The sequence below is a fragment of the Parasteatoda tepidariorum genome, chromosome 9 (assembly GCF_043381705.1).
Source record: "Parasteatoda tepidariorum isolate YZ-2023 chromosome 9, CAS_Ptep_4.0, whole genome shotgun sequence".
Lineage (NCBI taxonomy): Eukaryota > Metazoa > Arthropoda > Arachnida > Araneae > Theridiidae > Parasteatoda > Parasteatoda tepidariorum.
This window is the reverse complement of record NC_092212.1, coordinates 86,765,227-86,785,057: the sequence shown is the minus strand read 5'-3', so window position 1 is coordinate 86,785,057 and position 19,831 is coordinate 86,765,227. Positions and strand designations below refer to the sequence as shown.

The following is a 19,831-nucleotide window of genomic DNA, read 5'->3' as shown; positions in this document are numbered from 1 at the left end:
TGCGTCCATTCTCTTAAACATGCAATCTGAACTGTGTCCAGTAAAAAAATTCCATCGACAAGAAATTCTTTTTGCTTATTTTTTAAATCCAATTGGTGATTACGTGAAAACCTTAAAATAATTTTTTCGCATAATGTAGTTTTGCAGGACATTAGAAAACAATAAAAAAAAGTATTTTGTTACATTATTTGCTTTTCCTTGAATGAAGTTTTTTGCATACGATTTTTTTAATATTTTTTCACAAAATGTTTATATTTGCATTATTTCGTCCCCTTGAAAAATCTTTTCACTTTGTATTTCTGTTTACCTCATCATGTCAACTATAGTAAAAAGGTTTACCATTTGCCCTTTTTTCGCCTAAGTGACAATTCTTTTTAATTGTTGTTGTTGTCAATTTACGTCGCACTAGAGCTGCACAATGGGCTATTGGCGACGGTCTGGGAAACATCCCTGAGGATGATCCGAAGACATGCCATCACAATTTTGATCCTCTGCGGAGGGGATGGCACTCCCACTTCGGTAGCCCGACAACCTGCGCGAAGTCGAGCACTTTACGGTAGCACAGTTTAACGAGGACCAATACCGCACACCCTCGGCCCTTCGTAGACTGATCCAAGTGGTCACCCACCCGCACACTGACCGTAGCCAGTGATGCTTGACTTCGGTGATCTGCTGGGAACCGTGTCTTAACGATCAGTCCACTGCGGGACTCAATACTTTTTAAAAAGGCTTTAAAAGTAATCTTTAATTCTTTTTGGATGAAGGGTTTGAAATTTCAACATTTTTGCTCTATTGAAATAACGGTTTTAGTGTAAACATTTTCGCGACACTGTAAAAAGAAACTTCTGACACAAGGTTGCTGTGAGGTTACATGATTTCTGGGTTCTAATCTTTTCAAGATTTATCTAATATTAGAAGTAACATATTTATAAAAAGTTAATAAAAACTTTCACACTTTCCAAAAAATAGCATAAAATGAATCGTAGAACAATGCTTATGTATATTTCTGCATTCATTATAAAAAAATAATTAAATCATGAATAGCACATTGCGTCAACATTTTTAAGGTTCTGAAAAACTGAAAAATTCAGAATTTGGGTGAATGTGAAAACTACTATTTTGAGTAATGTAATTTGTAACTGAAGACTATTATTTTATGAAGAACATTTTATTATCAAGAATCTTTACAAACATTGCAAATCAGCTAACATAGTACGCGTGCACAGAATATGCCGATTTGTAACAACTTTATACAGGGTATATGTACAAACACACCTAGTGTACTTATTTGTTTATCTTAGGTTCAAAAGTTTTTATAATTCTTGATATTTAAACATGCGAAACTGTTCGTTAATAGACACTTTATTCTTCAATTGAATTTTCCAATGGTCTATTTTTGTGCTAAAATAAAAATCCAATCAAGATGAACAAAGCTTTTAAACAAACTTTCGAGATCGAATTTAGGATTTGGTTTTTAAGATGCCATTCACACAGTAGTAACAATAATGGAGTTAGTGGAAGAGAAAACAATACCAGTAATATAACAATTCCAGTTATATTACTGGTATTGTTTTCTTACCAGTTAACGAAAACAAGACCTGTTAATGTAAATGACAAAGGCAAGTAAAACAGCCAGAAATGAAGCGTCTGCGATGTTCACTTTTACTGAAAAGATCGTGAAATAAAAATTTATTAGAAAGCATCAAAAATGCAGGGGAAAAATTTAGATTCGATTTTTCATTAATATCTGTTTTTCATCATATGCTATGCCAGTAGTTTAATATTTATATTTATCACCATCGTTGAACAGTCGAACCAATTTTGGGTTCACGACAAATCATGTTCAACTTCGAAGTCCTGTAATTTTAAACCAGATGCAGAAGACAAGGGAACTCCTGGATCAAGGATTGGGAGAAATTTAATTTCGGGGAGGACTTTTCGATGGAACTAACCAGCATTTGCGTCCACTTCTTCTGAAAAGATCTTGAAATAAAATATTGTTAGAAAGTATTAAAAATGCAGGGGAAAAATCTAGATTTGATTGTTCAACAATATTTATTCTTCATGATAGCAAGGTGGTCTGCCAATAGTTGAACGAAAAAAGCTTAAAATTGCTTTTAAAGTGGCGGCTTAGACTTTAAATTCATGAATGTCTCCACTCGTGACATAAGCTTCAGTCGTCATCTTGAATTTATTGAAGGGGTTCAAATAAGAGATTGGATAAGTGAGAAGGATTTTAAATGTATTATTTTGATACTGTAAGAATACGATGAAAAACAGTTAATTGGTCTGATAGATAATAAGTAATAAAGACTTTAAATATAAAAAGAACAATTTTTAATTGATACATGCTTAGTTGTCTGGGGAATTGCTATCTGGGAAATGTTGTGTAATTTTAGCATCGCGCAGATTTAAATGAAATTGAAATTAAGCTTATAGGAGCAATAGCTCCGAAATTATGAGAGTTTTATAAGTAAAAAGACAAATAAAAAATATGATTCATAAAGTCCTCATTGTTTCTAAATAAATGGTTCTTTTAGCTTCAGTATAACTTTATTTAATTCAGAGTATAAATAAATAAGAAACAATGTATAGTTTGCTTGGATAACATTTCAGGCAAATAATTGGGTAAAGGTAAAAGAAATTTTAATTTATACATAAAAACCCGCTAAACTTCTAAAATACTATTCTTGCTCATTTCGGTTTGATTCACCGGAAACAAAATTAGACGGAAACGGTTAGTTATTTGTCTAGATAGCAAAGAATGTTTACATTTTTGCTGTTTTTAAAATAAAACTCTCGTAGTATCAAAATTATTAGATTTTGGCTTGATTTCATAGGATTAAGGAGAAACAAAATCATTCAAAAATAGAAAATTATTTTTGACAACAGCGAACTGTATATTTTGCTGTGTGGGGAATTCTAGACGGCATTCATTCCCAAAAATTAGCATTTACACGCGGTTTTAGTAATAACTTCCTGAATAACATATTTGAGGAAAATTCCATCTATCAAAGGCATTTGATTGGAAATTTATACAGATTATAATAAAAGCGAGCAAAAGAAACTTTTAATTATTTTCATCAAGACAAGCTATCTCCTAATATGCAACATATTCTGTTAACATGCTTTGATTTTTTTTAGTTTCTTTTTGTTATTTCGCCTGTTATCAAAAAAATAACAACGTTTAAAAACTTAAGAAGCAAAACATTGGAAAAAAAACTGAGCTATTTTTTTCTGCGAAATAATACAAAGTATCCGTATTAAACTTTATTAAGGATCTTGAACCATTCAATGCAACAGAGCAGTAACTATGCACAGTCATTTACCATACTGGTGTAAAATTAGAATTCATTTTTCGTGGCTTATTAAAAAAAAGAAATACATTAAAATAATTTTAAGGATGCTTTGTCCAGTAAAACACCTAAAGATTATAATGGTGAGCCTCATTTCAAAAATATTTTTTAAGCAATGCAGCAATAACAATTGACAGTGACCCCTTTAAAAAGTTATTTAACTGCTTATGGTACAAAACAAATTAAACGTTAGTATGAATTTTTATCAATTTCATTATCTCAATATTGCGTACATGTAACATGTAATATAATGACTTGCAGTATTGTATTAAGAATATCATAAAATATAATATTATAACGTAATATTTTGTAATATTACAATAAAAATGATTTGCATGAATGTAATATTGCAAGTCATTTAGTTTTAATTACCTTTCTATTTAACAAAAGTAAATCCTATCTCTCTGTAGAGTAACAAAAAAAAAGTCTTATAAGGTCGGATCGTAATATGAAGAACTATATACATACATTCTTAATACAAGTATTCAAAAACAAACAGAAATTACCTATAGAAATATTAAAAGTTGCTATAATAAAAGTTCTTTTATTTTTAGCCGTTTTTAGTGTATTTCTCCCTATGGTAAGTGGGATGATTTGCAGTCTTTTATGATATGATATAAAAATGGCTAAAACATAAAATTCAAGCCAAAATTCTTGATGGTCCCATCGAAAAATTAATTTTAATAGTTTATGTAGGTTTCAGTGCCATTTCTGATGATCCAACATCATTTGATGGTCACCATCATTCAGCATTTTCCATTGCGTGTTCATGGTTTTTGATATGACAACAAACCTCCATCATTCCATGATAGAAAATGCTACTTTAATAATATGATGGTTAACCATCGAGAGAAGTTTGACTTTCATGAACCAACAATCCGTGATGATTCCAACTAGACATAATCATGATGGTTTTGGTTCTCAAAAATATACCATCAAAACAAGTAGTGTTTTTTTATGTTGGAAAATCATGAAGCAGTCCGAATTTCTACATTGAGGAGATGGTTACTTATGTTGGTTCCCATCAAAAAATATAATGGTTCATGATGGATGGTTGCCATTCAATCCAGATTATGTTGGTACATCAACGGAAAACCATCAAAAATTTTGATTTGGATTATAAGTTAATATTATCTCAGCTAAATTTTAAATGATTTTTAATTTACAACAGCAATAAACGAATATCACTACACTTCAATGTCATTCCGTTTCCGGAATGAATGTGTCCCACAATGCAGCGCGTTCTCAATGGCAGTTCTAAGTTATTTAAAGCACATCTTGTGATGATAATCGAGCACACAAACTTTAAGGCTTTATCACAACAATTTTACACGTTGAAGTCACACGTTCTTTACCCTATACTCAGTATGGTTTCTACATTCAAAACGACTCGAGCCTGACTTAAAACACACATGGCTTTGGGATATCCTTCTACAATGGACAGGGAGAAAAGGACTGACAAATAAGGAAGGTAGAACTCAAATACCAGAAGACATTTTTCCACGCACCATTTTTGTGACTCTCTTACACACTATCTTAAGCACAAACCGTGTTTCTGCCTTCCTACATTCTAAACGGCGTGATTCGAGGGGATACATCACATGGCCGAGAGAGATTCGTAAAAGCGGATAAGGATTAATAGATTTACGTCCAATTAGAATGTAAGAGGCACTATCTTTCTACTTATTTTCATGCCATTTTAATGAACAATAAGACTGCTCCGCGCATGACGATAAGAATCATCTGGCATTTTCGAGAAACTATCATTCTGAGTGCAATTTAGGATGTTTTCAATTTGTTTTCGTGATATTTCAATGGTCCGTAGCATTACACCACACGTGTAAATAAAATTCTTGCACATTATTTGTCCAAAAGTATCCGGACACTCGGTTATGGTGATGGAAGTAGAATGGTGTTGGGAGGGGGTGTTTCTCGTGGTTTGGCTTAAGTTAGTTAGTTCCTTGTGGTTGGACACATGAACTCTAAGATGTATGTGGAGAGTGCTGCTCTATGGCAATATATCGGCACATTTCTCTTCCATCATTCACACATAAAGGGTTGCACAGACGTGCTTTGATGAAATGGGTGTTCAAAAACTGTCCTTCTCAGAGCCCCTATTACATATAACACCTTTGGGAGGAATTAGAGCACAAATCCTCACTGCATACACAGCTGTGATGAGAGTCCTATCAAAAACTATTGTAGAGTCTTCCCAGAAGGCAGTCATCGATGCAAATGGGGGTCACCAACATCCTGTGACTCAGGGCGCTCTAAGGTCCCGCAGTGGATTGATCGTTAAGACACGGTTCCCAGCAGATCACTGAAGTCAAGCATCACTGGTTGCGGTTAGTGTGGGTGACCACTTGGATTAGTCAGCTTAGGGGCTGAGGTGTGCGGTATGGGTCCTCGTAAAACTGTTCTACCGTAAAGGGCTCGACTTCGCGTGCAAGTCATCGGGCTACTGAATTGGGGGAAATATCTCCTCTGCAGAGGATCAAAAATTGCGATGGTATGTTTTCGGATCATCCTCAGGGATGTTTCCCAGACATTCGCTAATAGCCCATTGTGCAGCTCTAGTACGACGTTAATGAACTACAACAACAACAGGGCGCTTTAAGTCTATACCACTGGGTATCAGGATTCTTTTGGCCGGATAGTGTACTAGTCATGCGTCTGACATCTTGAACACGAATAGTTCTTTAACACCTTTGCTACTGACTTGGGAAGATCCCGAGATAATTTATCCGGCAAGTGTCGTTTAGACTGTAGAAACCACCATGTGCCATCGCGTGTCAAGGAGCAATGACTTCATAATTCATAAAACAGGAAGCAAACAGACGGATTTTTGTTTTTGCATAACTCATTGAGGCACTGAAAAGGGACATTCTTGTTTCAATGTTGTAGTGAACGAACCTCAGTGTGGACTGTCGTAGATGTGAGAGTCTCTTTGCTTCGTCCCTCCTGGGTTAGGTAGAGGTCGATCCATCATATTCTACAAAAGAAAGAAGGAAATAAGATTATCGCAATGTTAAAAAAGTTTCTTCCTAGCTGTTTAAAATAAATAGCTTACGCACCATCATCTATAGTTTGTCTATTTGAAAAACTCCCACCGTTCGTCTGGAGTAGTGGCAGTGACTATGGCTACGAGGCTTAACCATTTCAAGTATTTGTCATTATTTAAGACAGGGTTTGGCTCGTTTTGGCGAAAAAAAGAGAGTCAGGGGAGGATGAAGCTCCCCTTTTTAAAATGCACTATTTCTAGTTTCCATAACAGCAGGCGGTTTTAGATAGTGTGATGAGGGGAGTTCTTTCCGTAGACAAACTACATATTACCTAAAATACCTATTTCTATTCTTGCATTGGTAACAAAGTAAGGACATAACCTGAGCAGAAATGAGAAGTTAAAATCAAATTATTCGTATAAATAAGTAAATTTCGAATTATTTTAGTTTCAGGGATGCTGATTTATTAACTCATAACAAATGCTGAGCTGTAATTTAATTTTAATGAGGTTTCATAATTTAGGTTAAAGAAAGACGAAACTGTCTCTCGTTGTGTCTTAACTTCCCAGTATTGATACGTTTTTAGGGCAGCCCACATTCTTATATTGAAAGAAATTGCTCATCTTTCAAACCTACATCTATGTCTTAATTATTACTACTTTTATTCTTACATACTTAATTTAAGGGAAAAACAGTTGATGATAGATTAAAGGAGTCTCCCCAGACACTGAAATTTAGAATTCATGAAACGTTATTTATTTTGGGAATGATTTGTTTCATAGGTAATTTCCAAGTTGTGCTGAAATGTATAAACTAATATAAACTAAATGTACACGAATGTCACATAAGTAAATGAAATATGTATAAATCAAAATTCAATTTTGTGTGAAATGTTTTTAAATTAAAAGTTTCTCAGCAGTCATATGATACACATTTTTAGAACTTTATTTTAAACGGAGTACTACCATTCTTATATATCAAGAATAACATACCCAATTCAAAATTCTTGATTGTCCCATCAAAAATTTTCGATGGTTTATTTTGATTTCAGTGAGATTCATGATGGTCACCATTGTCCAGCATTTTCCATTACGAGTTCATGGTTTTTTAAAAGCCAAGAAACTTCCATCATTCCATGATGGAAAATGCTACTTTAAAAATATGATGGTTAACCATCAAGAGAAGTTTGATTCTCATGAACCAAGAAACCATGGTCCGTGATGGTTGGTTTCTACGATACAGTCCCATGATGATTTAGTAGGAATACTTATTAGTTCTCAGGAATATACCATGAAGACAATTTTTTTAATGTTGGATCATAATAAATCAGTCAGAAATTGTTCATAATCGTTAGAACATTTGATTTCTAAGAAACTATAAAGAAAATTTCTGACGGTTCAATCTGAACAAACCATCACAACAAGTTGCTACTCTTATGTTAGACCATATCAAATCACTCCGAATTGCTACATTGGCGTGATGGTTACATATGATGGTTACTATTAAAAAATAAAATGGTTCATGATGGAATTATTGACGGTTACCATCAGGATTACGTAAGTCCATCAATGGAAAACCATCAAAAATTTTGACTTTGGAATGAAGCGTGCTAGGATTCTGACGGAATCTGTAAAGCGGTGCAAAAGAATTTACACTAGTAGGAAGTTGAAATGAATGATGCCTCCTAACTTTAAATAGTTATCGTTTTTGAATTGAAAAGAATAAATAGTTTAAATAGTTATCGTTTTCTAGTTGAATATATACATTTTGGAACGATTAAATTTGCCCCCGAGCTCAAAAAGAAACTAAAAGTGCGTTATATTTTCCTTAATTGGGTATTGTTAAGAACTTGTTTTGTCAAGTATTGTTAGGAATTAATTGGATATTGTTGTTATTGTTTTATTGGGATAAACCTATTAAGATTTTTTTTATTTTATGACCGTCGTTGAACAGCCGACCCAATATAGAGGTTTTACTACTAATGTTCAATTCTACAGCCATGCAATTTTGAACCCGATCCAGATGACACGGGAACTCCGGAATACAACAATAAGACAGATTTGCCTTCTTGGTGGACTTATTGGAGGAACTAACCCGCATTTGCATTACATAGAGGGGAAAACCACGAGAACCTCACATGGTTAGCCAGATTGTAAGGGTATTCTAACCCATGATCCGTCTACCACTGAGAATATTTTATGTCAATACTGTGATAGGTGCGAGCAAGATGCGGAATTTATTACAACCAGCCATTGCTGGGATTTGAACCCGGGACACCTCATTGGAAGGCGAACGCTATCACTGCTCAAACCTACTCAGATGTAAAGACCCTGCTGAGTGCATATTCTTCATAACATATTAGGAGAGCTCAGAACTTATATTTGATAATTGTGATAGCCAAACAGGCTTACTAATTTGAATACAGCTTACATGACTTTGTGCATGAAATAGTTGTCTATGCAAATCTATGCATACACAAAACAATCATCGCAATGCAACACAAACCAGCAGCAATCCTTTAATAACTATAATTCAGGAGAATTTATTCTATAATACTATAATTTAATCTAAAGAGAAGCTCAATGCATATTGCCAGGACGTTTTCACAATAAAAGCGGCCATAAAATACTCGGTATAGCTTTACAATCTCAATTACTTAGTTGGTAAGTTTAATTTAGAAACAAGAACTTGCCCTCGTAAACCGAATGCCTGCCTTGAAACCATCCCTATCTTTTCAAATGTCGAAATTATTCGATTATTCGCTTGAATGTATGTGCTAGTAGGTAATGGAGGCCGGGATAACCTGGTTGGCAGGGCGCAGGACTCACGTTCGTAAGAACGGAAGTTCGAATCTAGCAGGAGACTCCCCGTGTAGTAGCTGGTGACTGATGCAAGTTAAATCTATCGGGTCACTAAGTCCTCCATGTTCCCATAACAAATCAATATCTCTGGGGGATACTGAATTGGAGATGGATTGTTCCCTGGTTCAGATCAAAACTAAAATCCGTGGATGAATGAATGGGTCGGCCCTATAAACGGGTGTGACGTATGGGTGTGGCAGAAGTCGAATTCTTGGCTATTGAAGGCGGAATCAGAAAACAAGAACAATCACACACCCTGACAACAACTACAGTAAATAATGGAAAGTTAATTTAACTCTCTCTTTCTCAAATATTTATCTGTAGGAATCCATTCAGTTCTTTTTCTGGATATTCAACAACAAAAAAGAAGAAAATGCTGCTGTGTGGGCACAATAAATTTAGCAAATTTGAACATGAAATTGTGTTTCCATAAAATGCCACTATTCTCTTATTCATTTTCCAGCTTCTCGAGACGGAAAAGAAAGCGATGCTCGTAACATAAAGTGTAAAATAACAGGAAATATAAAAACAAGTAAGATGATACATAAAATAAAATTATTTTCTGTTGCATAATTAGAAAATTTGACCTCGATAGAAAGTTTCCGTTACCACATTGATTTAATCATCATTTAAATGTCATTATAATCTTACCTTAAGCAGGACCAGATCATAACACGATTAAAAAATAATAAGTAGTCACTTTCATTGTTCATCAATTAAAAGTTTAAATATTACAGAAAATATTACGTTAAGTACAAATTCATCTATTTGAAAAAATAAATAACGATTATATCTTTATAATTAAGTTTTATCAGCTTTGTTGTTGTTAATGGCTGATTAACATGACTGTTTTGTGTACTGAAGATAACACCACGTGATTTCTTTGAGAAAGCATGAAACGATCATTCGGATATTTTAAGCATGTTTGAGAAGCAATTACCTGCGTCGCGAGGAAAGCTTTCATTTCTTGATTGGGTTCCTCTATGAGAAGTTCCTCTCCCATGGGCACTGTGGCATAGGGGGTGGGATAGTGCAAGAGAGCGGGATCGTGATAGGCCGGCAGGGAACGAGTCTTGTCGATGTCCACGTACCGCTGGGTGGCTGCAGCTGCATAGATGAACCGCTTATCCTCTTGAATGGCTGTGACAGAAATAATAAAAGGTTACATTTTAATATACAGGGTGATTTAAAATGAATATAGCTATTACAAACAGCTATAACTATTAAATGAAAAATAATTCATTCTTCTTTTAAGTGAAGAAGGAATGAAACATGTTCTGACCTCTTTCCAGGTCTCTTCTGGATTTTGCTTTCAAGATCCAAATGCAGACAGCAATGATGACAACTGTCACCGCCAGGAGAGAGGCTGCCACGGGGATCATCAGTGACATGTCCAGCATCATCGGCTGATCATCATCATTATCTTCACGGGACGAAAAAATCTTGTTGTTTTCTGCTAATAAGAAAAGAAATTGGGTGTCTCTTATACGTCATCAAATGAAGCAAACTAGAATAGCTACTAGTTGAAAGATTAGAATAAAACGGTCATTCTCATCTTTTTTTTTATTTTATCACAGCACACTTTTAACGATTTCGAAATTTGACGGCACACACATTAAAAAATAAGTTTAAAAATTGTTTATTTATCTATAATACACAGTGGGAATTGTTATTAACAGTTTTCCTTTTTTTGCTAGTTATTAATTGTTAGTTTTTTTTTACATTGTTATTTTCTTTGTTAACTTGTTTTTTTGCTAATTATTAATTGTTAGCTTGATTTTTTTGTTACTTATTATTTCTTAATTCTTTTTGATAACTTTTAATTGTAGAGCTTATTATAACCGTTAGCTTTTATTTCCTTTAGTAAGTTAATATTTAGCTTTCTTTTTTTTAATTAGAAATTTTAACAGTCAATAAATTTTCCACTCATTTTAAGATTGTCAGAGACGTTCACGCAGATATATATATATACACTCTTCTTTAATTTAAATTTTATTCATAATTGAAAAATGCATTATAATTTTTACTATATCACCTCTAAAAGTTGGCGGCACAATGGTTGAGAATCACTTGAACAAAAGTTTACTTTGCCAATACTAGAGTATGGCTGCAATTTTAAATATCGAAAAGTTAAATCTGATACAATTAAGAAACCTAGTGAGTTTCAACGAGTATTATGGAAAACTTTATTTATGTTACACAAACAAAGAAATGGAATGTAAACAAAAATTTGAGCTTTATTATTATATTACTCGTTATTAACTTATTAATTGAAGATGAAAAAAATAATAAGATAAAAAAAAATATATACTAAAGATTTAACTCCCTTACTTCCGATTAGTCCTCGGAAAAGTTTCGGGACACAATAGCCGTGGGAATCCTTGAAAAGGTTAATCTCGCTTCATTAATTTTATATGTTGATGGTAAGTTATTTTCCCACCTGTGACTGGTGTGGCCATCTGCTGATAGCTTTAGAAGGTACAAAATATTAATACCAATGAAGAGCTTTGTATGCATAAATGTGGGCAACAGTAAAGGTTGGTGTTAAGTCAAGAGACGCCAACATTGGGGAGCAATTTTCTCTTCATCATTTTTCAATCGAATTTGTTTATAGTTATAAATTCAAGTTTATGTTCAATTCTTTACAAAAGGTAAAATATCCACCCATTCCACCAACCTTCCCACTTAAAAAATCAAATGAGATTCAAATCAAATGAGTTTCTTATTATAAATCAATCTCGATTGCAAAAATCAAATAAAAACAATCTCTCTATAAAAAGTTAAGCAATTTCCTAGCACCGATGCCAAAACTGCATGATATTTCTACAGTGCTTGGACAACAGCAATGGCCTATACGTACTAAGTTAGTAAGAAAATTAATGCATTTAATAGTTAATTCAAATAAAATTAAACAATGTTTAGAGTTATTCTTCGTTCGTTTCCATATGAATATTCGGAACTTATGTAGTAAAAAGAATGTAACCCTTCTTGTTTTCTTAAAAAAAAATTTTTTTTGATTAAGAAGAAACAACTTATGCTTAGTTTTAAATAATATCATGCTAAAATTCATACTAATGTAATAATATCTTGATTATCTTAATTAAAAAAATATTTGTATTTTTCATTTGTATTTTTCCTTTCTTTATTTTATATTAATTCTTTTTCAAAACCTACTCATATTTAAAAAATACATTTTCTAAAAACCATTTTTTTTTCATTTTCTTTTTTACATGAAAAAAACTTTGTTCTCTGCAAACGATAGAAAGGAAGCTACTCAGAACGTTTATGCATGGACATAATTTATAATCATGTCAATATGGACTAAACTAGTTGCAATTTTCCTATAAGGAAATAGTCACATTTTTAAAAAATTCTTTTTCAAGATTTTCTTATTTATACTTTCAAAAAAAAAAAATTCTTTGAAAACTATAACATTATTTAAATATTTTCAAAAATAAATAATTTATTTATTATTTCATCAGACTTACAAAAAATACAGATGAAATGAATAAATTTAGTAAACAAGTTACACTTTTTTTCTATAAAAACCGACTCAAATTTTAATTTTTTTTCTTCTTTTTTACATTTTCTTATTTATACCTACAAAAAAAAAATTAAAAAAAAAAGACTCTCTGGAAACGATCTAAAAATTATTTAAATTCGTTCAAAATAAATAATTTACTTATGATTTCATCAGAAAAGAAATATCGAATAAAAAAAACTCAGAAAAATGATCTTTGTTGCATATCTACTAAATGTTGTATCGATTCCACTTTCAAAAGGTAGACTTTTATTGATTTTTTTTTGTTGCTGTTACCATATGTTTTGACTGTGACGACATCACTTGGATCTCCCTCCCCGTATTCCCCATTGGCTGTGACGTACAGCTGGTAGAAAGAACCGCTGTGAAGTCCCGTCAGTGTGTACGAGTTCTCTGTGGGTGACGTCACCGCCACACGCTGCCAACTCTCACCCTTTCGTCGGTAATGGACAGCGTGACCTGCATTAAGAGAGAGAAACATTTTATTCTTCTTTTTTTTCATTTCCTTATTTTAATGCTATTTAACAACACACTATATATACATACAGAGTAACATATACGGCCAACTAATTGACCTAGAATAATAACTTACTTTCGTAAGGTACACTAGTACCCCATAATATAATACGTGGCCCAGTTTGAATATTAACGAGTGATATAGGGCCATATAGTAATACAGTATATAGTTTATAACAATAAAAAAAAATTTATGTTGTACAAAAAGTCACAAAATTCTAAGAAATTGTGTCATTACATAAATCATTGTTTTTCGAATTGAAATGAAAAAACAGTCAGAATGACTTCCTTCGGCAAACTACTGTTAAGCTCGAATTTCCTCATTTTAACGCTATTCAAACACACTATTATATATATATATATACATAAACTTGTTTGTCATCTTGTGTAACCCCTAATAAGCCTATAATTTCCTCTCGTAGGGTACACTAGTATCCGACAATATAATACGTGGTCCAATATAATTATTATGGGCTAATATTAAGATACGATATCGGGCCATGTGCTAAAATAGACTAATGACTTCGAATTTCCTCATTCAAACGCTATTCAACGCACTATTATACTCATACATACATAGTAAACTATAGAGCCACATTGTGTACCCCCTAACAAGCATAAATATTTCCTCAGGTTGGGTATACTAGTACCCAGTAATATAATACGTGGTCCAATATAAATATTATGGNGATATTTTCGTTTTCCCATATATATATATATAAGCTATAGGACCACATTGTGGAACCTCTAATTGAATTATAATAATTTTTTCCGGTAGGGTACACTAGTATTATGCCATGTAATATAATACGTAACCCTGTTTAAATATTATGGATCAATATTAAGGATTAGGATTATGGATTAGAAAAAACAATTTAATAATGCTCGCTTACAACTTATTACACGAAACAAGTAAAATAAATAAATTAACTCTTGTCATTTTTGTCAAGAGTTTCTGTCTTTCAAAAATAATTATTTGTTTCCTTCTTTTTTAAATAATAAGCAATGAATATACTTTCTAATAAGTTTTCTATGGTAAAACATTTTGTAGATTCATTCCTCGCATAAGTGGCTAAAATTCACAAAACAATGATAAAGGAAAACTTTTGAACAATAATGCAAATCTCGCATAATTGCGTAGCATTAAATAAATTATTATCTTGTTTATAATATATAATTATTAATAATAACGTTTATTATTTTCTAATTCAATATGCACGTTACTGTAAATATGTTAAATTTGATTGATCAAAGATTGAAAAGTGAAGTATGAAATAAATTATATTTTATGCATTTATTCTCGGTTAGATGAATAATGGGAAACCTACTCAGGCATATTATACAATGACAAGGCAAAATAATTTTCATATTTCACACCTCACAAGGCATTATTTGCAATGAATATTCATTTATTTAGTATGCAGGCTTTTCATACAATAAAGATAACATACATACTACTGAAGTTAAATTCCGTTTTAGCGAAATCCGAAATAGGGAAAATTTCAATGCAGCGAATATTTTTTGAATACCGAAATGAATCCCCATAGAAACAATTAAACGAAATATCCCCATATTACGAAATTGGGAATCCAATTTAACGAAAGTGAAACTAAGCAACAATACTTTTTTTCTCTCAGATGATTAAAACACTTTTCCACTCTTCAAAAGTAGACAATGATCTCAGAGTTCAAATATTTTTGCATCTTCAAAATAAAAAGTTTCAGATATGAAAGGGGCACGTCAAAAAAGACGAATCACTGGGAAGGGACCACCCTGAAAAGACTAAACTCCAACCCATTCATGTTTGAAGAAGTCAAAATACATGTGACTTTTCAAAAGAGTGATTTCCAGTCCAGTTGTTTGAAAATGGGCATCATTAGGTGAAGTTTGTAATTTCTACTTCTTCTAAATCATTTGTACAGAAAAAAATTACATAATTTCTTTTAAGTAATAAATGCATTATTCCTTTTAATTTAGTTGCTTTTGTAAGCCTTTAAAATATTGATTTGATATTTTCAGCAAGTAGAGTACAAATAGATCAAAACTCTAATTAAATACAATATGTATTATTATTTTATGTGCAAAAATGTCAACGTAACGGAATAATTTTGGTTAATGTTGAAATTCGTCATATCTGTACAACGAATTTTCGATATCGCGTAGCGATTGCTTCGGTCCCTCGGAATTCCCTGAAACGGGATTAGACTGTATATAATAAAATTACACTGAATATCTGAACATATGAATTTATTACGTTAATGCAGAGGTCGCCAAAGTGGTCTATATAGACCCCCAGGGGTCTATTTAACAAAAGCGGGGGTCGATCTGAGCCAGGGGGTCGAATGGGGGTCGATCCGAGTTGGAAGGGTCGAAGAAAAAACAGTTCTTAATATGCAAATCACACATACCTGATTGAGTATGTAAAATTTGCGAATATTTTTATAATTGACTTAATATCAGTTTCTCTATAAAGCGTAAATTAATAAACTTATTCGGGTGAAACAAGTATTTACGTACCAGCGTGCAATGGCACGAACTAAGCACAGTTTATAAGTCAAACGCATATGCGCGCTTGTCCAAATGTCACGTGTGACGAGCATTGACGTTACAAACGCAAATATCATACTCAGGTTCAGCTATCTTTGCAAATTGTGTTGAATATTTGTAGTGTCATTATTAAAACTTTCATAGTTTTGGATAATCAGTTATTGTTTTGATAAAACCACTCGTTTAGTATAGATATCAATTTTTATTATCAATGCATGTAAAAAAAATAAGACAAGCATTAATAATATGGATTAGTACAGCCCGCAGCAAAACTATAGCACACTTTGTATTTTTTTACACAATTGACCAATTTTGACGAAAATTAAAATTGACCAATTTTGAACCCAATACAGCGAAACTTGCAAAAAAAACACCAGGCACACCCATCTCATTGATTAAGAAGTAAGAAATCTGTAGTTACTTTACTTATTATTTCTACTTATTCATAATTACATATTATTTAATAAATATTAAGGTATTTAAATTTCAACATTAATATATTTTTCATAAAACTATTGTTACACAATGTACTATTACTTTAATAAATGTTTAAAATCGCAAAATAAATGTACAAACACGGTATCTAATAGTTTTATTTAAATTAACAGAAAATTACTTTTATGGGGGTCGATGAAGATTTCGAAAAATTCTATAGGGGTCGATGATCAAAAATGTTTGGCGACTCCTGCGTTAATGGGTCTGTGTTATCGGGTAACAATACAGTATCATATTCATCACATTTTATTATTTTTTTGAAATTTTTATTCTTTTAATACTTATTTTTAGGTGGTGGGAAGGATAGTTTATGAAAAGAAAGAGTGAAACATACCAGATACTTTACTTTTGGTGTCAACAGATCTCCATTGAATTTTTATTGTGTTTTCAGTAGTTGAGACAACGAAAACAACAGGTGGCGCTGGCAAATCTAAAAATAAATATAAAACATTAAAGAATGTTTACAAGAAATGGTAATGTAAGTTTATTTGAATTCGCTTACTTTTTTGCGTGTTCTTTCTTTGCATTTTATTTTCTGTTTTTTGCTTGATATGTTTCATTTCATATATACTTTTTTCCATTTATTAAATTTATTTTCGTTTCAATTTTTTTCTGAGTGCTCCTCACACTATTGTTTTATTGACTATTGACTTATTGTTTTATTTTCATTTATATTTCACTTTGGCTATATTGTCATGGAAGCTAAGGAAGAGATTATATCTTATCATTTTATTTTCCTGCTTTTTAATATTTTTTNATAAAGTTTAAAATGTTGAGAAAACATGGAAAAAATTACAGAAAAATGAAAAAAGGGGCAAAAATAAAAATAATAATAAAAATAATGAAAGTCCGGAAGAAAATTTAAAAAAAAGGATAAAAATAAATAAAATCCGGAAAGTAAAAGATAATCTTTTTATCAGCTCACATGATTATATTCGCAAAAAGGAATGCTTTCTAATACTCTGTATCTATACAGCCAAAGCAATGTACATCAATACAATAGTGTGAGAAACACTCAAAAAAATTTTACAAAAAATTTACAACAAATAAACAGAACACATTAAGTTAAACTATCACGAACAGAAAATCATATCAGAACAGAAAATAAAATTAAAGAACAGAAAATAAACTTAAAGGAAAAACACTGTATATATATTCGATATTTTCGTTTTCCCATCATGCAAGGTAACAGTGCCTGACTGCTTTTTTATTTATTTTCTAGTCATCAATTTTGAATAAAGCTCTTAATTGCAAAATTCATTTTCTGGAATATAACAATTGTTCGTGTTTACAAAAGCGCAGGCATTTAAAAATGAATCATATCAGAATATCGAAATAAGTTTCACGTGACAAAATTCGTAAACAACGACTCATTCTTACTATCAAGAAGATGCTGTACCTTGGGAGAAACCATTCACGGCAAATTCTCTGCCACCCATTTAAAAATTTTAAAGCTTATGGAAGAGTGAGTTCAAATAAACTATCAAGTTTCAAACGCTGAAAAATTCTTTTTAAAATGCAAACAAATGATGAAAGGGATATTTAAGATTACGCATTGGGGAAGTAATCCTGTAATCATATGTTCACATTTAACTATATTTTTTAAACCAAATTACAGTATTTGAAATTTCATTGTTTTCTCTATCACTTCATTTCCTTCTATCTGAACTCACTCTCTTTGAACTTGAAATTTTAAAATGCCGATGGAGGTGAAACAGAATTAAACATGAAGGATTTTTCCCATGGTATAGTGTCCTCTCAAGTGCTTCCCCAGTAGCCATACCTGCCAACCTTGGAGAGAAAAATAACTGAGATTTTTACCAGTGACATTTTTGGGCTAGGCGTAAGTTTTTATACGCCATGCAAAAAACGGAAAAATCAGAAAGAAAAATGCAAAATAGAAAATACTATAACAATTTGCTTTTAACATAGAAAAAAAAACACGTATATAAGTCTTAAAGAAACTTTTTAAAGCAATTATCATACTTATATAAAGTAAACCCTCAACATTTAGGTCATTTCTATAATTCTTAGTGATAAATTTTATTTCTCAGAATCTACATATTCAACGAACAAATGTCGTTGCCATGGTCTTGTATAGGAAATTTTTGCCAGAATTCAGTTCATAAAAGTTACAAGAAAAATTACTTTTCATCATAAAGCGAAATAAAGTGAATTTTTTTCTTTTTTACTTTTTTTTAAATAACCGTCGTTGAACAGCCGACCCAATTTTTTGTGTTTACGACTACTAATGTTTAACTCCGTAGCCTTGTCGTTTTGAACCCAATCCAGAAGACAAGGGAACTCCTGGATAAAGTAGTAGGAGAAATTTGCCTTCGTGGAGGACTTTTAGACGGAACTAAATCACATTTGCGTTACATGGAGAGGAAGACCACGAGAACCTCCGATGGCTAGACTGACGGCAAAGAGACTAACCCATGATCCATCAACCACTGAGGATATTTCTCTTCAGCACTGTGGCTGGTTTAAGCCGGATGCAGATTCGTATAAACCCACCGTCGCTGGGATTCGAACCTGGTTCGCCTCATTGGAAGGCGAACGCATCACGGCTCTTCTTTTTACTTTAGAGAATATTTCTTTTGCCTCGCAATGCCAGTATCTGCAGTAATTTTTATAAATGATTTTTATAAAAATACAATCCATTTTCTGGTGCCCAATTGAGAGAAATATTTTTCCATTACCGTAAATTTTATTGCCAAAAAAAAGTTCGTTTTTTAATTTCTTATAATTTGAATTTGAAAAATATATGGGTAATAAATAAATAATTGTAAAATGCAGGAGGCCTTACAGATATGTTGTACCCATCACGTTAAAAAAAATAATAAAATTGTGATTTAGTAGGCAATTGATTGATTGCGAACTCCAATGATGATGGTGACATAAAAATATACCTCCTCCTAATGTTCTGATGATGACCTCCTGCGAAGGTGGACCACTGCCCGCCGAATTGAATGCTTTCACAATGACACTGTACTCTGTGTCCTTTCTGAGACTGCTTATCATATGTTCCTGTATCCCTCCCGGCACATACTCCACAGTCTTGAAGGAGTAAGGGTGACTGGAATCCTGGAGCATCTTGTAACCCACGTAGTAACCCTTCAGCTTTCCGTTCCATTCACTCTTCAGGGGAGGCTTTAAAGAGACAAAATTATTAAATATCCTGATTAATACAAATAAAGGGTATCGTATATTTTGGCAATTTTGTTCTGTTTATATATTACCCCGCATATAAATAGTGCGGATTTTGCATTTTATTTTATTGCGGATTTTATATTTTATTATAAATTGGGACAGGGGATGGGATACTAGGAAGATCATTCACTAAATTACTAGAATTTTTCAAAACATAAAATGTTTCCCAAAAATCCAGGTTGACATATGAAGAGCAATGTTGAATGATTTTAGTAAAAGAAAACCCTAAGATATGATTAGAATTTCATTTAATATCCTGATTTCGGACATATCTTTCCCTTTCTTTGAATCAAAATTACT

General features: G+C 32.3%; 2 protein-coding genes across 2 annotated transcripts in view; one reads left to right on the top strand and one right to left on the bottom strand.

The window, feature by feature from the left end:
• LOC107449578 (muscle, skeletal receptor tyrosine protein kinase-like) overlaps positions 1-19,831 on the top strand; it is a 145,178-nt gene that overhangs the window by 21,974 nt on the left and 103,373 nt on the right. The gene's annotated exons all lie outside the window — the stretch shown is intronic.
• LOC107444681 (cell adhesion molecule Dscam1) overlaps positions 6,199-19,831 on the bottom strand; it is a 49,744-nt gene continuing 36,111 nt past the window's right edge. The window contains exons 17-22 of the mRNA XM_071185244.1: positions 19,231-19,471; positions 16,653-16,748; positions 13,037-13,219; positions 10,502-10,675; positions 10,160-10,359; positions 6,199-6,348 (exon numbers count right to left, since the gene is read on the bottom strand). Coding sequence (XP_071041345.1) covers positions 6,271-6,348; positions 10,160-10,359; positions 10,502-10,675; positions 13,037-13,219; positions 16,653-16,748; positions 19,231-19,471 — 972 coding nt within the window. The 3' untranslated portion in view covers positions 6,199-6,270. The remainder of the gene's footprint in view (positions 6,349-10,159; positions 10,360-10,501; positions 10,676-13,036; positions 13,220-16,652; positions 16,749-19,230; positions 19,472-19,831) is intronic.